The sequence below is a fragment of the Rhinoraja longicauda genome, chromosome 2 (assembly GCF_053455715.1).
Source record: "Rhinoraja longicauda isolate Sanriku21f chromosome 2, sRhiLon1.1, whole genome shotgun sequence".
In the NCBI taxonomy this organism is placed as follows: Eukaryota; Metazoa; Chordata; class Chondrichthyes; order Rajiformes; family Arhynchobatidae; genus Rhinoraja; species Rhinoraja longicauda.
Genome location: NC_135954.1, coordinates 28,463,489 through 28,480,448, shown reverse-complemented (window position 1 = coordinate 28,480,448; position 16,960 = coordinate 28,463,489). Strand labels below are relative to the sequence as shown.

Here is a 16,960-nt window from a genome sequence, read left to right as displayed (position 1 = left end):
GTACATTCTCACTGCTCCTTGATGGAAATGAGTAGATTTGGCCACGGTCAGAGATCAAACAGGGTTTAGTTTGGTAACAGTAACAGTAAGCAAGTCAGGCAGCATCTCTGGAGATCATGGATAGGTGACATTTCAGGTTGGGACCCCTCATCAGAAGACAGTAAATTCTCTTTGGCTGTGCTCACTGAATAGTCAAGGATGCCTCTGTTTGTTCCATATATCACTGAATAAAATCACTTTAAAAGTAAATTTAGAATCCTGTCCATTTTCTTTTGAATAGAAAGGTATAATTTCAGTGTAGGCAGTGAACAAAGGTGATTTCGATCCTAAACTATCCCGTGGTGTTTCACTGGAAAAAAAACAGGTGTGTCCGACTTGCAGCAAGTAGGAACATTGCTCGAAGCTGTTCTTAACTGAAGATAATTTTAATTAAGTTCAACTGACACGAAAGCTGGAGGCAGATTTATGTTGTGGACAACCGTGCCTACAAACAGAACATTCCTTTCCCAGAAGAAATCGATGCTGTTTAAATGTAACAGGAAAATGTGCAGCATAGTGCATTGTTGCAGCTGACAAATAAATCCAGTGCCTGCTGGAGAGTAATACACCTCTCTTTAGGAACTAATTACTCGTCCACCGTCACTGAGTACCAACCCGAATAACTGTAAACAACGCAGGGACATAAGAGAGTGCAACATCCTTTGTCTGACCGAGACATGGCTGACCCCGCTGGTGCCGGATCAGGTGATCTGCCCAACCGAGTCCTTCACTGTTTTCCGTGCGGACAGAACGGAATGACCCGGGAAATCCAAGGGCGGAGGAGTCTGCTTCTTGACCAACAATAACTGGTGCAACCCTAGGAATATTAAGACGCTTTCTCGTTCCTGCTCGCCGGACCTGGAGCATCTGACTATCTCATGCCGTCCATTTTACCTTCCCCGGGAGTTCAGCTCGGTGATCATCACAGCCGTCTATATTCCACCGCATGCGGACACCGACGTGGACCTATCGGCCCTACACGATGTGTTGTGTCGACACCACAACAAGAGCCCTGATGCGGCTGTGGTGGTGGCTGGAGATTTTAAGAGGGCAAATCTCAAAAAGGTCATGCCTAACTTCTGCCAACACGTCACGTGTGTCACCAGGGGGGAAAGAACTTTGGACCACTGCTACACGCCGTTCAGGAAAGGCTACAAGGCCGTTCCTCTCCCTCCTTTTGGAAAATCTGACCACGCTGCCATTTTCTTGCTGCTGGAGTATAAACAACGGATAGTACGGGAAACGGCGGTGACGAGGGACGTAAAGCGGTGGTCTGACCATTCAGAGGCCATGCTGCAAGATGCACTGAGCGATGTCGACTGGAATATGTTCCAAGCAAGTTCCAGAGACGTCAGTGAGTTTGCGGAAGCGGTTACGGACTTCATTGCAACAATAGCCGATAACATCATCCCCACAGTAAGGGTTAGTATCTTTCCTAATCAAAAACCCTGGGTGGACAGGTCTATTCGCGTTGCCTTGAATGCTCGCACTGCTGCTTACAACTCCGGCCTGGCATCTGGCCATATGGACGACTACAAGGTAGAGTCCTACCAACTGTGAAGGGCGGTGAAGGACACAAAAAGGAGGTACCGGGACAGGATGGAGTCACAGATGGAGCAGCAGGACACCAGGCGCCTTTGGCAGGGGCTACGGACTATAACTAGCTACCGGTCCAGCACCCCCTCAACCGGAAGTGCCGGCACCTCCCTAGCTGATGACTTGAACTCCTTCTACGCACGGTTCAAGACGGGCAACATTACCCCTAGCTCGCCGTCTAAAAACAACACTGCCAGCATGCTGGCTAGCGAGGCTGGAGAGGGATCCACCGCCGGGGATGTGCACAAATTCTTGGTGTCCGAGCATGAGGTGAGGTGGGCTCTGACGCGTGTGAACACGAGGAAAGCTGTAGGCCCAGATGGTATATCTGGGCGAGTACTAAAGTCTTGTGCTACTCAGCTTGCTCCAGTGCTCACCACAATATTCAACCTCTCCTTGGCCAAGTCCGTGGTCCCTGCATGCTTCAAAAGATCCATCATCGTACCAGTGCCAAAGAATGCCTCTCCAGCTTGTTTGAATGACTATCGACTGGTGGCCCTCACCTCGGTGGTCATGAAATGCTTCAAGAGGCTGATCAAGAAGCACATCTGTGCCTTCCTCCCTCGCAATATGGACCCGCTGCAGTTCGCATACCGTCCGAACAGATCCACGGATGATGTGGTCTCCCAGGTTCTGCACACCGCTCTCTCGCATCTTGACAGCCAGAAGGGGGGCTATGTGAGGATGCTGTTCATTGATTTTAGTTCAGCTTTCAATACAATAGTCCCCACCAGACTTGCTGAGAAGCTGCTGGAACTGGGGCTTAGCACCCCTCTGTGTGCCTGGGTCCTGGACTTTCTCACCGCCAGGCCCCAAGTGGTCAAGATGGGGAGACATACTTCTAACCCCCTCACCCTGAACACAGGATCCCCCCAGGGTTGCGTCCTTAGCCCCCTACTGTACTCCCATGAATGTGTGGCCAGGTTCAGCTCCAACTCCATCATCAAGTTTGCTGATGACACTGTGGTGGTGGGCCGGATCTTCGATAACGATGAGAAGGCCTACCGGGAGGAGGTGGCTGATCTGGCACTCTGGTGTCAGGACAGCAGCCTCCTCTTGAATGTCACAAAAACTAAGGAGCTGATTGTAGACTTTAGAAGGGCTCAACATCTGAGGACGTACACGCCACTGGAGATAAATGGGATTACTGTGGATAGGGTGAGCAGCTTTAAATACCTGGGAGTCCACATCACAAAGGATCTGACATGGACAACACACATTGCCGTACTGGTGAGTAAGGCAAGGCAGCGCCTTTACCACCTCAGGCAGTTGAGGAAATTTAGAGTCTCTCTGAGGATCCTTCAGTGCTTCTACTCTGGGGCTGTAGAAAGCATCTTGTCCGGCAACATCACAATCTGGTTTGGGGACAGCTCTGCCCAGGACAGGAAGGCTCTGCGGAGAGTAGTGCGTTCGGCTGAACGCACTATGGGAACTACACTCGCCCCCCTGCAGGACCTATACATCAGGAGGTGCAGATCCAGAGCCAGCAACATTATGGGGGACCCCTACCATCCCAGCAACGGACTGCTCCAGCTGCCACGGTCAGGCAAACGCCTCCGCTGTCACGCTGTGAAAACAGAGAGGATGAGACGGAGTTTCTTCCCACAGGCCATCAGGACTGTTAACTCTCATATCACCAGGGACTAATTTAATTTATTGTATTAGTTTATTTTTTGTGTTTAATTTTTTTTTTCTATTCTGTTTTGTAGTTTAGCACAATCCGCAGGCGTGGCCACTTTCATTTCACTGCACATCTTGTATATGTATGTGACAAATAAACTTGACTTGACTTGACTTGCAACATGGTTCAGTGTCACTTCCGGTTTCGTACCTTTCCTGTGAAATACCTTGAGGCATTTAACCCTGAAAATGTTAGGTGTTTATTGTTGCACGGCGTCACCTGCAGAGGGACTGAGAAATGGTCAGTGAATACATATGAGAAACGTTGCTGGGGTGGAAGAGTTCACCCTGATCAATCATCGCATCCATTTAACTACAAGCAGGGCTTCTCTACTGACTGGAAAATGGGAGCAGAGTTTGGATTTGTTCCTGATCAGGTGCTGCCCTCTAGTGTTCTGACCATTTTCCCCATCCTTGAGTTTAGCTTAAGAGATACAGCGTGAAACAGGCCTGTAATGGCAGTTTCTATACCATCTCGAAATCCCACTTCGATAGCCATTACTTCTCGGGGATGAAATGTAGTTATAGCTCACGCACACGTCGCACCCTGATATGACAAAACGAATCTTCCAAACTTCTTTTCTTCATTAATTGGTTTTATTAAAATAGCACAAATCATAGAGTAATTCATCAGTTTCTGTACTTTATCAACTGTTTCTTCTTCAAACAATATCTAGAAATTCTTGCAGTTATTACCGTATGGTTCTTACAAATATAGCTGGTGCGAGCGCGTGGTAAAGAACTGTATGCTCACCATCCTCCGAGTCTAAACTGACCCACAACCTCTGTCGCCACACTAGCTTCCTCCCATCTAGACACTCCCCATTACGCATTAAGTCACACCCACAAGCAGGCAAAAAAAACATAAACTAGAAATATTAAAACATAGCCATAACACAATGACAATAACTGAATTAAACCTAAATGGCTCCTACACAGGCCCTTTGGCCCAACGCGTCCGCACCAACCAACGATCATCCGTACACTAGTTCTATGTTATCCCACTTTTGCATCCTACACACTAGTGGCAATTTACAAAAGCCAATTAACCTACAGGCCTGCATGTCTTTGGAATGTGAGAGGAAACTGGAGCAGCTGTAGAAAACTCACACAGTCACAGGGAGCTTGTGCAAACTCCGCACAGACACCACCCATTGTCAGGATTGAACCTGGATGTCTTGCACTGTAAGGCAGCATCTCTACCACTGCTCCACCATGCTGCTCCACCGTGCTGCTCCACCGCGCTGCTCCACCGCGCTGCTCCACCGCGCTGCTCCACCGTGCTGCTCACACTTCTCTCACTAAAAACATGTCGTTTTGCTTAATTGGCACCAGAACAATCTTCAAAACTTGCCCATATATTAATTTTAAATGAGCTATCTGGCAATATCTGGGTTGCATATCTTAACCCAAATTAGCGAAATGCTGCAGCTATGCTTAAAATCCAAATTAAAAGCAGAAAATACTACTTGACATCTAGATAGTCACGCAGCATCTGTATCAATGGAATTCAGTACCACAATCAGTTCGAGATTCCCCATCATATTATTCATTTAAGCATAAAGTCAAGAAATGGCTTATTGAGAACCAACAATGTCAACACTGATGCTAGTTTTATCCAACTTGAATGTGACTTTTAAAACTTAGACTTAAAAAATGTAAACTTTAAATTAAGACTGTACTTATACTGTATTTTTACATCTGCTGTTTGGGTTTTGTCTGCTCATTTTAATTAACTGTATTGCTTTGTATGGTAATGTACTATGTTTTTAACTATTGTACATATTGTATTGTATTTCTTTTCTAGGATGCCTAACAACATCAGGCTAAGGGACTGTCGATAAAAACTAGCCTCTCGGTTAACTCGAGTACATTTACATTTGTTTAAATGTCAATTAACGTACATTGTCCCTTTTTCAAATAAATTATTAAATGAAAAAAAAAAGAAATGAAAGGAAGAACAAAGAAGTTGCATATGTGGAACTTCTTGATAACTGCACAATGATTACTGCCACCCCTTCTAAACACTGGTGTTGCCCACTGCAGGAAGATTATGCAGACGAGCCACAAGAAGGTGTTTGTGGCAAGCCTGCAATCAAGAGTTGAAGGGTTCTAATTTGATCTTTTTGATCTGCAGTGGGTTGGAGAAATCCATAGATGGGCTGAATAAGGATGCCTCTTCCATCCAGCAAGTCGTCACCTTGAAGGACGTGGAGGAAGGAGCCGTTGCACTGCGCCATGTCGGTGAATCGCTGGCAGGTCTCAAAGGTGAGGGAACTTGTTCTGACCATTCCTTCACTTTATACGTTTTAACACAAAACGTCCGGTAAGAAGTGACACTTCTTGATCACAGGAAAGGAACCTCACCTGGCCCAGGAGACTCATTTAGCAAGGGAGTTGAAAAGACATATCCCTTTAAATGGGAGGAAACTGAAAGTCTGCTGTAAATAAGAATAAGAATGTTTATACTTGGATCAGAAAGAATATGAACATTGAGCTGGCCATCTCTCTATCACGCTTTGCTTTTTACTTTACCTCTAGTTCAGTTCCCACTTTGCAGAATAAGATGTGAGAAGTTCTATGTATGGAGGTGAAATAAATTGGCCTCTGGTCACATTCCGATTTTTAAAATGAGCCTTGCTTGTCTTTTTAAAGACTCTGTATTCCCTTGCTCTGTAACCTGTAATCTTACACAACTTTCTGTTCGACTCCAGTCTATTGGCATTACTGCCTCCCCTTCAACCATTCCACTGGTCATCATGCCTTCAGTTTCCTTGGATTTGTCCTCTTGAAGTTTTTTCTTTACTCCTTCTTTCAGATCATCCTTAAAACAGCCCATTGAGTTCACCATGTTTGTCTGAAACGCAATGGGATGTTTCTATACATCACATGCAGTGTACAAAAGCAAGCTATCAATGCTCATACTCTTGAAACTATTTGCATTTGTAAAAATTAAGAAAATGCTGCTTGTTTTTCTTATTTCTTCCCCAATATTTGCAGTTGCCAAGGCCTTGCTTATTTTGCCTCCTGGTTTTTGTGCTGGAAAAAAATTGGTCAAGATTATGGGAAAGTTTTGTATCTTCATCTGTTACATTTAACTACTGTGTTGTTAGGTAAAGGGTGTATTTGTAAAAAAAAGTTGATAACTTTTACATTGCACTGATGGCATCAACGTTCACCAGAGAAAGTTGGAATTTTGTTTCTTTCATGATATTTGCAGCACCCATGGGATTCATTAAGCATCGTAGTTGGAAAGATTGATTTCTTTAAAGGGGAAAAGCAGCCAACATACTCAAAGACTAGACACAAAATACTGGAGTAACTCAGTCTGAAGAAGGGTCTCGACCCGAAACCTTACCCATTCCTTCTCTCCCGAGATGCTACCTGTCCCGCTGAGTTACTCCAGCATTCTGTGTCTATCTTCGATTTAAACCAGCATCTGCAGTTCCTTCCTAAATATAATCAAAGACTAGTCACACTCTGGTCATTCCTTCTTCTCCCCACTCCCATCGGGCGGAAGGTACAGAAGCTTGGAAATGTGCAACACCACACTTTGGAATAGCTTCTTCCCTTTTGTTTATCAGGCTTCTGAACAAATCTTCCATAAGCTAGGTTACAGTCCTATTTGCCTCTACCCCACTGGACATTATCTCTGGGACTGATGCACTACAATGTGGAGAACTATATTCTGCACTCTCTATATTCTGCACTCTTTGCTTTATCTATGGTACTTGATTGTATTTATATATAGTATTATCTGATTTGATTGGATAGCATGCAAAAACAAAGCCCCTCACTGTTCCTCAGTATATGGGACAATAATAAACCTAAACCGAGAAAACTGAAAATCGACTGCTGTAAACAAAAATTATTGGTTCTTTACACATGGATCGGGAAAGAAAATGAGCATTGAGCTCCCAATGTTTCTCACCTGCTTTGCCTTTTATTTTATCTCCAGTTGAGTTCCCCACTTTGCAAAATAAGATGCGAGCGGTTCTGCGTGTGGAGGTGGAAGCTGTGAAGTTTTTGAAGGAAGAGCCGCATAAGTTGGAGAGTCTACTAAAGAGAGTCAAGAGCATGACTGAGGTGCTCACAGGTTTAAGGAGGTAACATCCAATTTGTTCAAGTGCACTGTAATGTGGATTAGTTTTGCAGTTTTACAATAGGTTTTTGTTTCAGTTTGAGAAATATTAATTGAACTGACAGTGCCTTAATGCTTCTCAGTGGAAAAATATGGCTGGCATGAGAGAAATCTATTTCATAAAGTAGATGTCTGTTTATGTGAAGGAAGGAGATGCAGATGCTGGTTTACACCGAAGATAGACACAACATGCTGGAGTAACTCAGCTGGACAGGCAGCAACTCCGGAGAGAAGGAATGGGTGACATTTCAACCCAAAACGTCACCCATTCCTTCTCTCCAGAGATGCTGCCTGTCCAGCTGAGTTACTCTGTTGTTTTGTGTCTATCTTCTTGTCTGTATATTCTGTTGGAAAGCAGAAAGGCTCTGGTTTTGTGGTGGTGTCAGGCAGTCTTCGAGTCAGGATCCTCCTTCTTTGACTTGGTTTTGTTAATACTTAAAAGGTCTTGAAAATCCGTTCAGTCTCTCATTCTATCTTCTTTCTCCCCCCAATCTTGTTTCTAAGTTCATTTCAACCGTAAACTGTGATTAATTCTCTAATTATTCATCTTTGGAATTCATACCTTCTTCATGATCAAAAGGAGAATAGTACAGTTTCGGCACAACTTCCCCAAACTCACCAACATGTCCCATCCTCGTTTGATGGAATGAGATTCCATCGTGTTTTGTTACTTTTGTATTCTGCTATGGAATGTTTGTAAAATAAAAACGAGGCACATCTTTCAGACTTTGATTGGCTTTCAATTCTTACACACAGGGTTTGATTCCATTGCTCATTTGGATTGCAGTTGGGTTGTGGCAGTGAAGAGAACCTATTGCACTGATCGCCATTGGTAGTCTGGAGGGTTTGGAGTTTCAGTCTGGGCACAGTGAGGTCAAAGGAGCAGAAACCTTCCTCACAATATTTACACCATGCATTGAGCAAATTACCTTGTGGACTTGCTTTACAGCTGCTCCAGTTACAATATCTAGGTCTCCCTGACCTAGGTCAACGTAAAGACAGCTGGTCTCATTGTCAATAAAAGCAAGGTGATTGGATGGTATGACAACAAAAATTAAATAGAAGAAGCTACCTTTCTCCAAGCCTACAGAGCAATACATCCACTTTGACAGTCATCTAAAGCTTTGTGGCTCCATCTCTCTAATCCTCAAATACTTCATCGGGTTGCTTGCTGAATATGCTATTCTCCTCTTCTCCTCTTAAGATATCTTTATTACAAGAACCATAGAAGTGTTTGGAGCTTATATCGTCTGTGTGCACCACCTCACTTTGCATTATTGGCTAACTAATTGTTCTCGGGGTGTGTCTATCTGGTTAAATTTATGGACTTTGCCTGCCTTCCATCTACATTTAAATTCGTATGAAAATGTGACAATCCTTCCAGCCCTGATTAAACTATCTATTCCATAAATTTGTGTTTAGTCCAAATCTCACCAAACAAAACACTCATCACACAAGGGCGGCACAATGGTGCCGCGGTAGAGTTGCTGCCTTCCAGTGCGAGAGACCCGGGTTCGATGCTAACTATGGGTGTTGTCTATACAAAGTTTGTACGTTCTCCCTATGATATTGTGGGTTTTCTTCGGGTGCTCCGTTTCCTCCCACACTCGAGAGACGTACAGGTTTGTGGGTTAATTGGCTTTGGTAAAAATATTGTAAATTGTCCCTAGCATGTGGGATAGTGCTAGTGTGCAGGGTGATCGATGGGTGGTGCGGACTTGGTGGGCCAAAGGGCCTGTTTCTATGCTGTATCTCTAAAATCTCCAAAGACTAAATCCTTAAAACGCTGCTTTTTCTTTCCTGCACAGACATGTAACTGAAGACCTTTTGAGAGGAGGAGAGTGTCCTCGTCCATCACAGACAAGCAATACTGAAACTACTGTCACGGCTGCTGAGACTGAAATATCCAAAGATTCTCCATTGCGAGTTCAGGAGTCGACTAATGCTGCACAAGCTGCTCTGCCTCTCAGCACCTCGGGCACAGTCTCTGAGGCTCAGAATTCCCTGGTGAAATCGGAGTCACATTTGGTCGTCCACCATGTTCAAAGTTCTCCCGTCCTATTTCACCAATCTCGCCACTCCTCGGCATTGGTTCACTCTACCCCGAGTCCTCTGGTCTTGCCCAAGCAACCACACAGTGCATTATCCAGTGTTCAGCCACAGCTTCAGATCATTAGACCATCTCAGGAGTTGGCGGATGGAGTATCTCAGACCCAAAGTGCTGCAGTTCACCAGTTTCAGAGTCCGCCATCAAATGCCCAGGCTCCTCCTGGTCAGAACCTCTTCTTTGATGAAATTCATGCTGCAACAAGTACCAAAAAAGGCATTCATCGAAAAATGACCATCGAGGTACTCCTTTTTTGTATTTATGGGATAAATTCGATTAATGCTCTTCCTGAAAGTTTCAAATGCGTGCAGCTACATCAGCAATTCTAGTTAAATACGTTTAAATCTGAGGACCAATTTTATTTTGATCACAGGCAGCAGAGAAAGAGTGGGAAGAAAAGAGGCAGAACATGAATCAGTACGACGAGAAGCAGTTTGAACGACTTTTGAAGGAGGCCGAAGCTAACATGATGAAGGGAATTCCTAGCCTTGAAGTAGAACCTGATCAGAAAACAACTGTAAAAGCAGAGGAAGTGGATGGAATCAAACAATTAGGTATGAACATCATCTTTCTTGGAAAGGGCAAACGTTAGGATTGGAGAATAAAAGGACAATTTTTCAAAATGTTATTTCAAAGTTTTATTTTAGCTGAAGCTGTGGTAAGTTTCAGTGCAGTTTTGATCGATATTAAGCACCAGCAATGCATTTGACATGTAACAGATAACCTGCATTGTTAGACGTCTTTAAGGTGTGAAAAGCAAGATTATGCACCCAAGTTGGCTTGACCTGAGCATGATGAGTTATGGTTTAACTTCCCCACGCTACCCTCTGACCCGGTGTCAAGGAGCACCTGTCTTAAGTATGGCATAGTGATATGTGCTGCTTGGTTTCTTGCAGAGGAGGTGCCATTGTTTGAAGCAGGGAATGAGAAGCCGATGAAATCTCCTCCACCACCACCACCTCCACGCAGATCGTACCCACCTGGTTCTGGTCTGACCACGACAAGGTCTGGAGAAGTGGTACATACTGTCAAGAAGGAAAGCAGTCCTGTTACAGTAGGTGTTTGCTTCTGGACCAGAAGACCAATGTGTTAATTTAATTATTACCTAATGTTAGTGAGCGAGCTGTGCAAATGATCTAATTCCATGCAGATGCTTTCTTTGGTTCTGTATATTTCACTGAACGAAAAGTATTCCTTTTGAGTGGGTTAACATATGATGAGTCAATTTATTCACAAAATGCTGGAGTAACTCAGCAGGTCAGGCAGCATCTCGGGAGAGAAGGAATGGGTGTCGTTTCGGGTCGAGACCCTTCTTCAGACTGATGTCAGGGGGCGGGACAAAGGAAGGATATAGGTGGAGACAGGAAGATAGAGGGAGATCTGGGAAGGAGGAGGGGAAGGGAGGGACAGAGGAACTATCTAAAGTTGGAGAAGTCGACGTTCATACCACTGGGCTGCAAACTGCCCAGGCGAAATATGAGGTGCTGTTCCTCCAATTTCCGGTGGGCCTCACTATGGCACTGGAGGAGGCCCATGACAGAAAGGTCAGACTGGGAATGGGAGGGGGAGTTGAAGTGCTCGGCCACCGGGAGATCAGTTTTGTTAATGCGGACCGAGCGCAGGTGTTCAGCGAAGCGATCGCCGAGCCTCACGCTTGGTTTCGCCATCATATATATGATGAGTGTTTGACGGCACTGGGCCTGTACTCACTGGAGTTTAGATGAAGGGGGACCTCATTGAAATGTACCGAATAGTGAAAGGCTTGGATAGAGTGGACGTGGAGAGGATGTTTCCACTAGTGGGAGAGTCTTGGACTGGTGGTCATTGCCTCAGAATTAATGAACTTTCCTTGAGGAAAGAGATTAAGAGGAATTTCTTTAGACAGCGGATGATGAATCCTTGGAATTCTTTGCCACAGAACACTGTGGAGGCCAAGTCAATGGATATTTTAAAGGCAGAGATAGATAGATTCTTGATTAGTATGGGTGTCAGATATTATGGAGAGAAGGCAGGAGAATGGGGTTAGGCGGGAGAGATAAATCAGCCATGATTGAATAGCGGAGTAGCCTTATTGGGCCGAATGGCCTAATTCTGCTCCTATCACTTATTACCTTATGCTGGAGTAACTAAGCGGGTCAGGCAGCATCTCTGGAGAAAAGAGATGGGTGATGTTTCAGGACGGGACCTTTCTTCAGACTAAGGTCAGTTTGTCTTATGTCAGCCTGCAGAAGGGTCCCGACCCGAAAGGTCACCCATCCATTTTCTCCGGTGATGTTGCCTGGCCCGTTGATTTACTCCAGCATTGTGCCTATCTTCGGTATAAATTAGCATCTGCAGTTCCTTCCTGCACACTTGTTTTTCCCACATTGGCCCACCCGTGCCCTCTCAGAGATCAGCAAATAAGGAACAGTGAACAATCACCTGGAGGAACTCAGCAGAACATGCCGCTTCTGTGGAGGGGAAAGGAATTGTGGATTTGTCTCGTCAACATTTCCTTTCCCTCCACAGACACTGATCTGCTGAGTCAGTGCAGTAGATTGTTTGTTTAGTTCAGGGATACAATGCGGAAACAGGCCCTTCAGCCCACTGAGTCCACGCCAACCAGCAATCCCTGCACGCTAACACTATCCAACACACACTATGAGACAATTTGCAATTATACCAAGCCAATTAGCCTGTAAACCTGTATGTCTTTGGAGTGTGGGAGGAAACCGGAGCACCCGGGGAAAACCCACACAGTCACAGGGAGATCGTACAAACTCCGTACAGACAAACACGTGTCGTTAGGATTGAACCCAGGTCTCTGGCGCTGTAAGGCAGCAACTCTACCGCAGCGCCACGTGTCGCCACGTTTATTGCTACAGATTCCAGCAAGTGCAGTCTCTTGTGTCTTCACATAAGGAGCTGTGTTCTGCCATGTTGTTATTGCTCATTTTTGTCGTAAGTGTGTAGGGTAAAAGGATTCTTGTTCATTTTGTCAGTCTGAAGAGAACAGCCCAGTGCTACTCAAATCGCCAAGAAGTCCTGTGGAAGTAAAGGACCTGACACTGACCGCTGCACCAATAGTAGCATCTGCCATCAAAGAAGACGAAGATGAGGGCAGCCGGATAATGGCCGAGTTACAGGTAAATATTGATGACCAGTGCTATTAGAAACGAAACAACAAAACCAACTGTGTTAACCATAGACCAGTGTGCAAATGCTCTCAAATCCACAAAGGTAATTTCACACGGGGGACACTTATATTTAATTTTCCCATCGGAGATACGGACAATGATTCGAAGGTTATGACTATTTTAATTTTTAATGACGAGACCAAGTTTGCAAAAAATATTTTAATCCCATTTAATTGTGGTGTCATTTAAAGGCTAGGAGCATTGTATTTCCAGTGTCAGCTCTGCGGGTTGAATCTGGCAGAAGAGATGAGATGAGGATGGCTGAAGGGAATCAAAGAACTTTGCCTTGAGGTTCTGCTCAAACAACATCTGCAGGGAATTTAAAATGCTGGTGACAAAAGACTGAGAAGTAATCCGTCAGTTAGCCCATGGCCTGACAAGGCAGAGGGAGATGGATAAAGGGAAGTCAACCAGAAAACAACAGTAGCAGAAACATTTTAGAGTTGCATTTTTCAAACATAGCCAAATCTGCTGATTTTCATTGTAGTGCAGAGTTGTAGATTGAACCTTTGGAGAATTAAAAATAGTATTGTTTTTTCAACAGTCTGTAATGTGTTAGTTGTAATGGAGCCATAGGCTCCCTTGGTTCAGGTTTAGTGAAAACTGACCTCTTGCACAATGTACAATAAAATCCATAAGAACTAAGAAAGCAATGACTGCTTCCACCACGCACGTATATATGCGTCCACATCCTCCATTATTTTGAAATTGGATTTGTGAAATTTATTTGGGTATTTTGGACATTCCTCAGTGGATGCCAATTACTTTAATCGCCATTACGGGTGGGTTGAGCTGTGCAGGTGACCTCTGGCAGCAAATGTGGCTGCCCTTACAATGATTGTTCATCCTCATGCCATTGCCTCTATTTGTGTCTGAGGGGTGTTCATGGAATAATTTCACCAACTTTCTTACTTTGTAACATTGCAATTGTAATGCTGCTGTCTGACAATAATAAAACAGGCAGTAAAACTGTGTGAACATGCATTAGATTGGTGCCCGATTAATATACGTTATCAGCGACACCTCGCCATCTCATGTCATTTGCTTTGGTCTTGTGTACAGCTGTCAGATTTTAACAATAATGCAAAGATTTGATTGCGAAATCTCCCCACTTATCGCAGAATAGGAAACAACCATAGTCATGCCCAGCATTGTAAACCCCCTTCATTTTAAGAAGGGCAAGTTTGTGGGGGAAATGCATCAAAGCAGTGCTGTTGAAAGCATTAATAAGTTCCTTGAGAAGGAGCTTCTTTGGGCATCTCTGATCATTTTCTCACCATCAGTCAGTCTAGATAAAGGGTTTCGACCCGGAGTCAATTTTCCTCCACAGACACTACCTGCCCGCCGAGTTTCTTTAACAGTTTGTTTTCTTGCTCTAGATTGACGCTGGCACAGTCTTTTATGCCTCCATCCCTCTGATCATTAGCTGCTTGGGTACTCCAGAATTAAAATAGCTGCCTCCCGTGGCAATTGTCCTGTTTTTCAGCGTGGATCAGGCACTTTGCTGGTCTCTGTGAATATTTCATTGATGTATGGAAAACATTCATGAGGCCGAGGGCGAACTTTACATGAAACTTGCACAAGCGGCAACTAACAGGCACATATATGAATATCCACATGAATTAACAGCAAGAGTAGGTCACTTGGCCACAGAACATTTATTAAGATCACGGCTGATTTGTCTGCAACCTCAACTCTGATCTTATTAAAGGATATATCCAGTAATATTTCATTCCCTGCATGACAAAATTCTATTTGCTTCAGTCTTAAATAATTGAAGACTCTTCCAACAGCCTTTGAGGAAGAGCATTCCAAATATATTCACCTTATCTCTGTCTTAGAAGGACACCTACATCAAACTTCTATTCATGGACCACAGCTCTGCTTTCAATACCATTATCCCAACCAAGTTCATCTCCAAACCCAGGGAAATTGGCATCAGCACTTGCCTCTGCAACTAGATCCTCAACCTCCTGACCAACAGCGGGGATAGGTGAAAAATCATCATCTACACAAATCACCCTCAACAGTGGTGCCCCGTGAGGATACGTTCTCAGCCTCCTTCTATACTTTTTAGACACTCATGACTGCAACCAAATTCCAATCCAACTCAATTTACAAGGTCGCATAGTGGGCCAGATGTCAAATAATGACGAGACAGAGTACAGGAAGGAGATTGAGAGCCTCGTAACCTGGTGCCAAGACAACAACCCTCTCGCTCAATGTCAGCAGGGCAAAGGAGATTGGGATTGACCTCATGAAGCGAAGCTCGGCCACGGGGACTTCCATCCCCTTGCTGGGGCTGTGCGGGTCTGTCGCCTCGGTAGGGGTCGAGCTGTCTGTCCGTGGGCGTGGGGGGAAGAGAGAGGAAGTTTATTTGCCTTCCATCACAGTGAGGGGGTGTTTGGAGTCACTAATGGATGTTTGTGTTGGGGTCGTGTGTCTTGTGTTCTTTTTTTTTTGTGTTCTGTGACTGCTGGAAATGTAATTTTGTTCGGTATCTCGGTATCGAATGACAATAAAGCTCTGTATTCCCAGTGCACACACACCAGTATACACTGATGCTGCTAAAATAGAGATTGTCGAAAGCTTCAAGTTCTTAGGAATAAATACAACCCAAAATTTGTCCGGGACTAGTCACGTCAAAGCTATGGCCATGAAAACGCACCAATGCCTCTACTTCCTTGGAAAGCATAGGAAGTATGGCATGTCCCCAACAACCCTCACCACCTTCAACAGATGCGCCGTAGAAAGCATTTTTTATCAGGATGCATCACAGCATCGTTTGGGAACAGTTCCATCCAAGACCGCAAGAAGTTGCGGAGAGTTGTGGACGTAGTCCAGACCATCACACAACCCAACCTTCCTTCCATGGACTCCATCTATTTCACGCTGCCTCGGCAAGCCCACCAGCACAATCAAGATCCAGTGTCACCCCGGACACTCCCGCTTCTCCCCTGTCCTATCAGACAAGAGGTACAGATGTTCTTCCAGCTGTCATCAGGCAACTGAACCGCCCTCTCACCAGTTAGAGTGCAGCCCTGCCCTCATCCACTTCATTGGAGACCTTTTGAACTACCCTTAATCGAAGAATTAATCTTTACTGGACTTTATCTTGCACTAAATGTTATACATTTTTTTCCTGTATCTGTACACTGTGGACTGCTTGAATGTAATCATGTGTAGTCTTTTCGTTAACTGGATAGCTCACAACAAAACGCTTTTCAGTGTACATGACAATAATAAACTACACTAAACTAAACTTAAGTGGAAAACCGCTTATTTTTAAACAGTGACACCTCATTCTAGGTTTTCCCACAAGAGAAGACATTTTCCACATATACCCAGTCAAGACCCTCAGCATCCTATAGGCTCCCTTTACTCTTCTAAGAAGAATACTAGCCTCATCTGTCCAACCTTACCTCCACAATAAAAATCTACAATTGCTAATTTTTCAACTTGATAGCAGAGGAATAAGTTTATATTGTAGACCACATCCATTAAAAAGAGCTTAGTGATTAAAAATGGGGAATTGGGAAAATATTGGCAATGGAAAATGAAGGAAGGAATTAACTGTCCCTGCTGAATCTGTTTTGTGAAGCAATATTGCCCATTGTCTGGCTTTACTTAACCAGACTTTCAATTGATAAATTGAGAAAGCCAACCCGGTTAGTGAACAATGAATGGTGTTGTTTCAATGTGCTTGGAAAAAGTGACAATGGCTTGAGAAGTTGGTTTTGGTGCAGTCTGACTTTAGTGATTGCAATAGCAAAGCTTTTTGAAAGGATGTCCACATCACGACGTGCTTGTCAGCTGTTTTATTTGATCACACTTATCGCAAATCCCTCATTAATTATTCATGGATGTCTTAAGGGAACCTTTTTTTTTTACCCCGCATTTTGTTATTCTTCCTGGCACATGTGCTGCCTTTTCGTTGACAAGTGGCATTAGCTGCTTAACATGACAAGGAAAGCTGGGACCTCCATTTGAATGAGGTATTGTGAAATGCCTGTCAGCCCAATTTACCTGCAGTGGGCCTTGGTGAATTGGCCAATGTGAATGAGAAGTTTGCAGCACCTGTTGTGTTGTGTTCCTTTCTTTACGTTGATGACAGAATTATTATGCTTGTCTCCCTGATGAGTATTCTGGATCTGAGTGTACTAGGTACATAATACTTTCATGAAGAAAGCCAAATTTTAGTTTGAATAGTCCCAACCGGCT

The 16,960-nt window shown here is 44.3% G+C and overlaps 1 protein-coding gene across 4 annotated transcripts in view; it reads left to right on the top strand.

Moving 5' to 3' along the window:
- Nucleotides 1–16,960, top strand: part of LOC144603091 (sickle tail protein homolog) — a 514,507-nt gene that overhangs the window by 481,674 nt on the left and 15,873 nt on the right. For all 4 annotated transcript variants that reach the window (XM_078416234.1, XM_078416240.1, XM_078416255.1 and 1 more), the window contains 6 exons: nucleotides 5,453–5,583; nucleotides 7,274–7,421; nucleotides 9,265–9,805; nucleotides 9,937–10,117; nucleotides 10,460–10,617; nucleotides 12,545–12,688. In XM_078416234.1, the coding sequence (XP_078272360.1) occupies nucleotides 5,453–5,583; nucleotides 7,274–7,421; nucleotides 9,265–9,805; nucleotides 9,937–10,117; nucleotides 10,460–10,617; nucleotides 12,545–12,688 (1,303 nt within the window). The remainder of the gene's footprint in view (nucleotides 1–5,452; nucleotides 5,584–7,273; nucleotides 7,422–9,264; nucleotides 9,806–9,936; nucleotides 10,118–10,459; nucleotides 10,618–12,544; nucleotides 12,689–16,960) is intronic.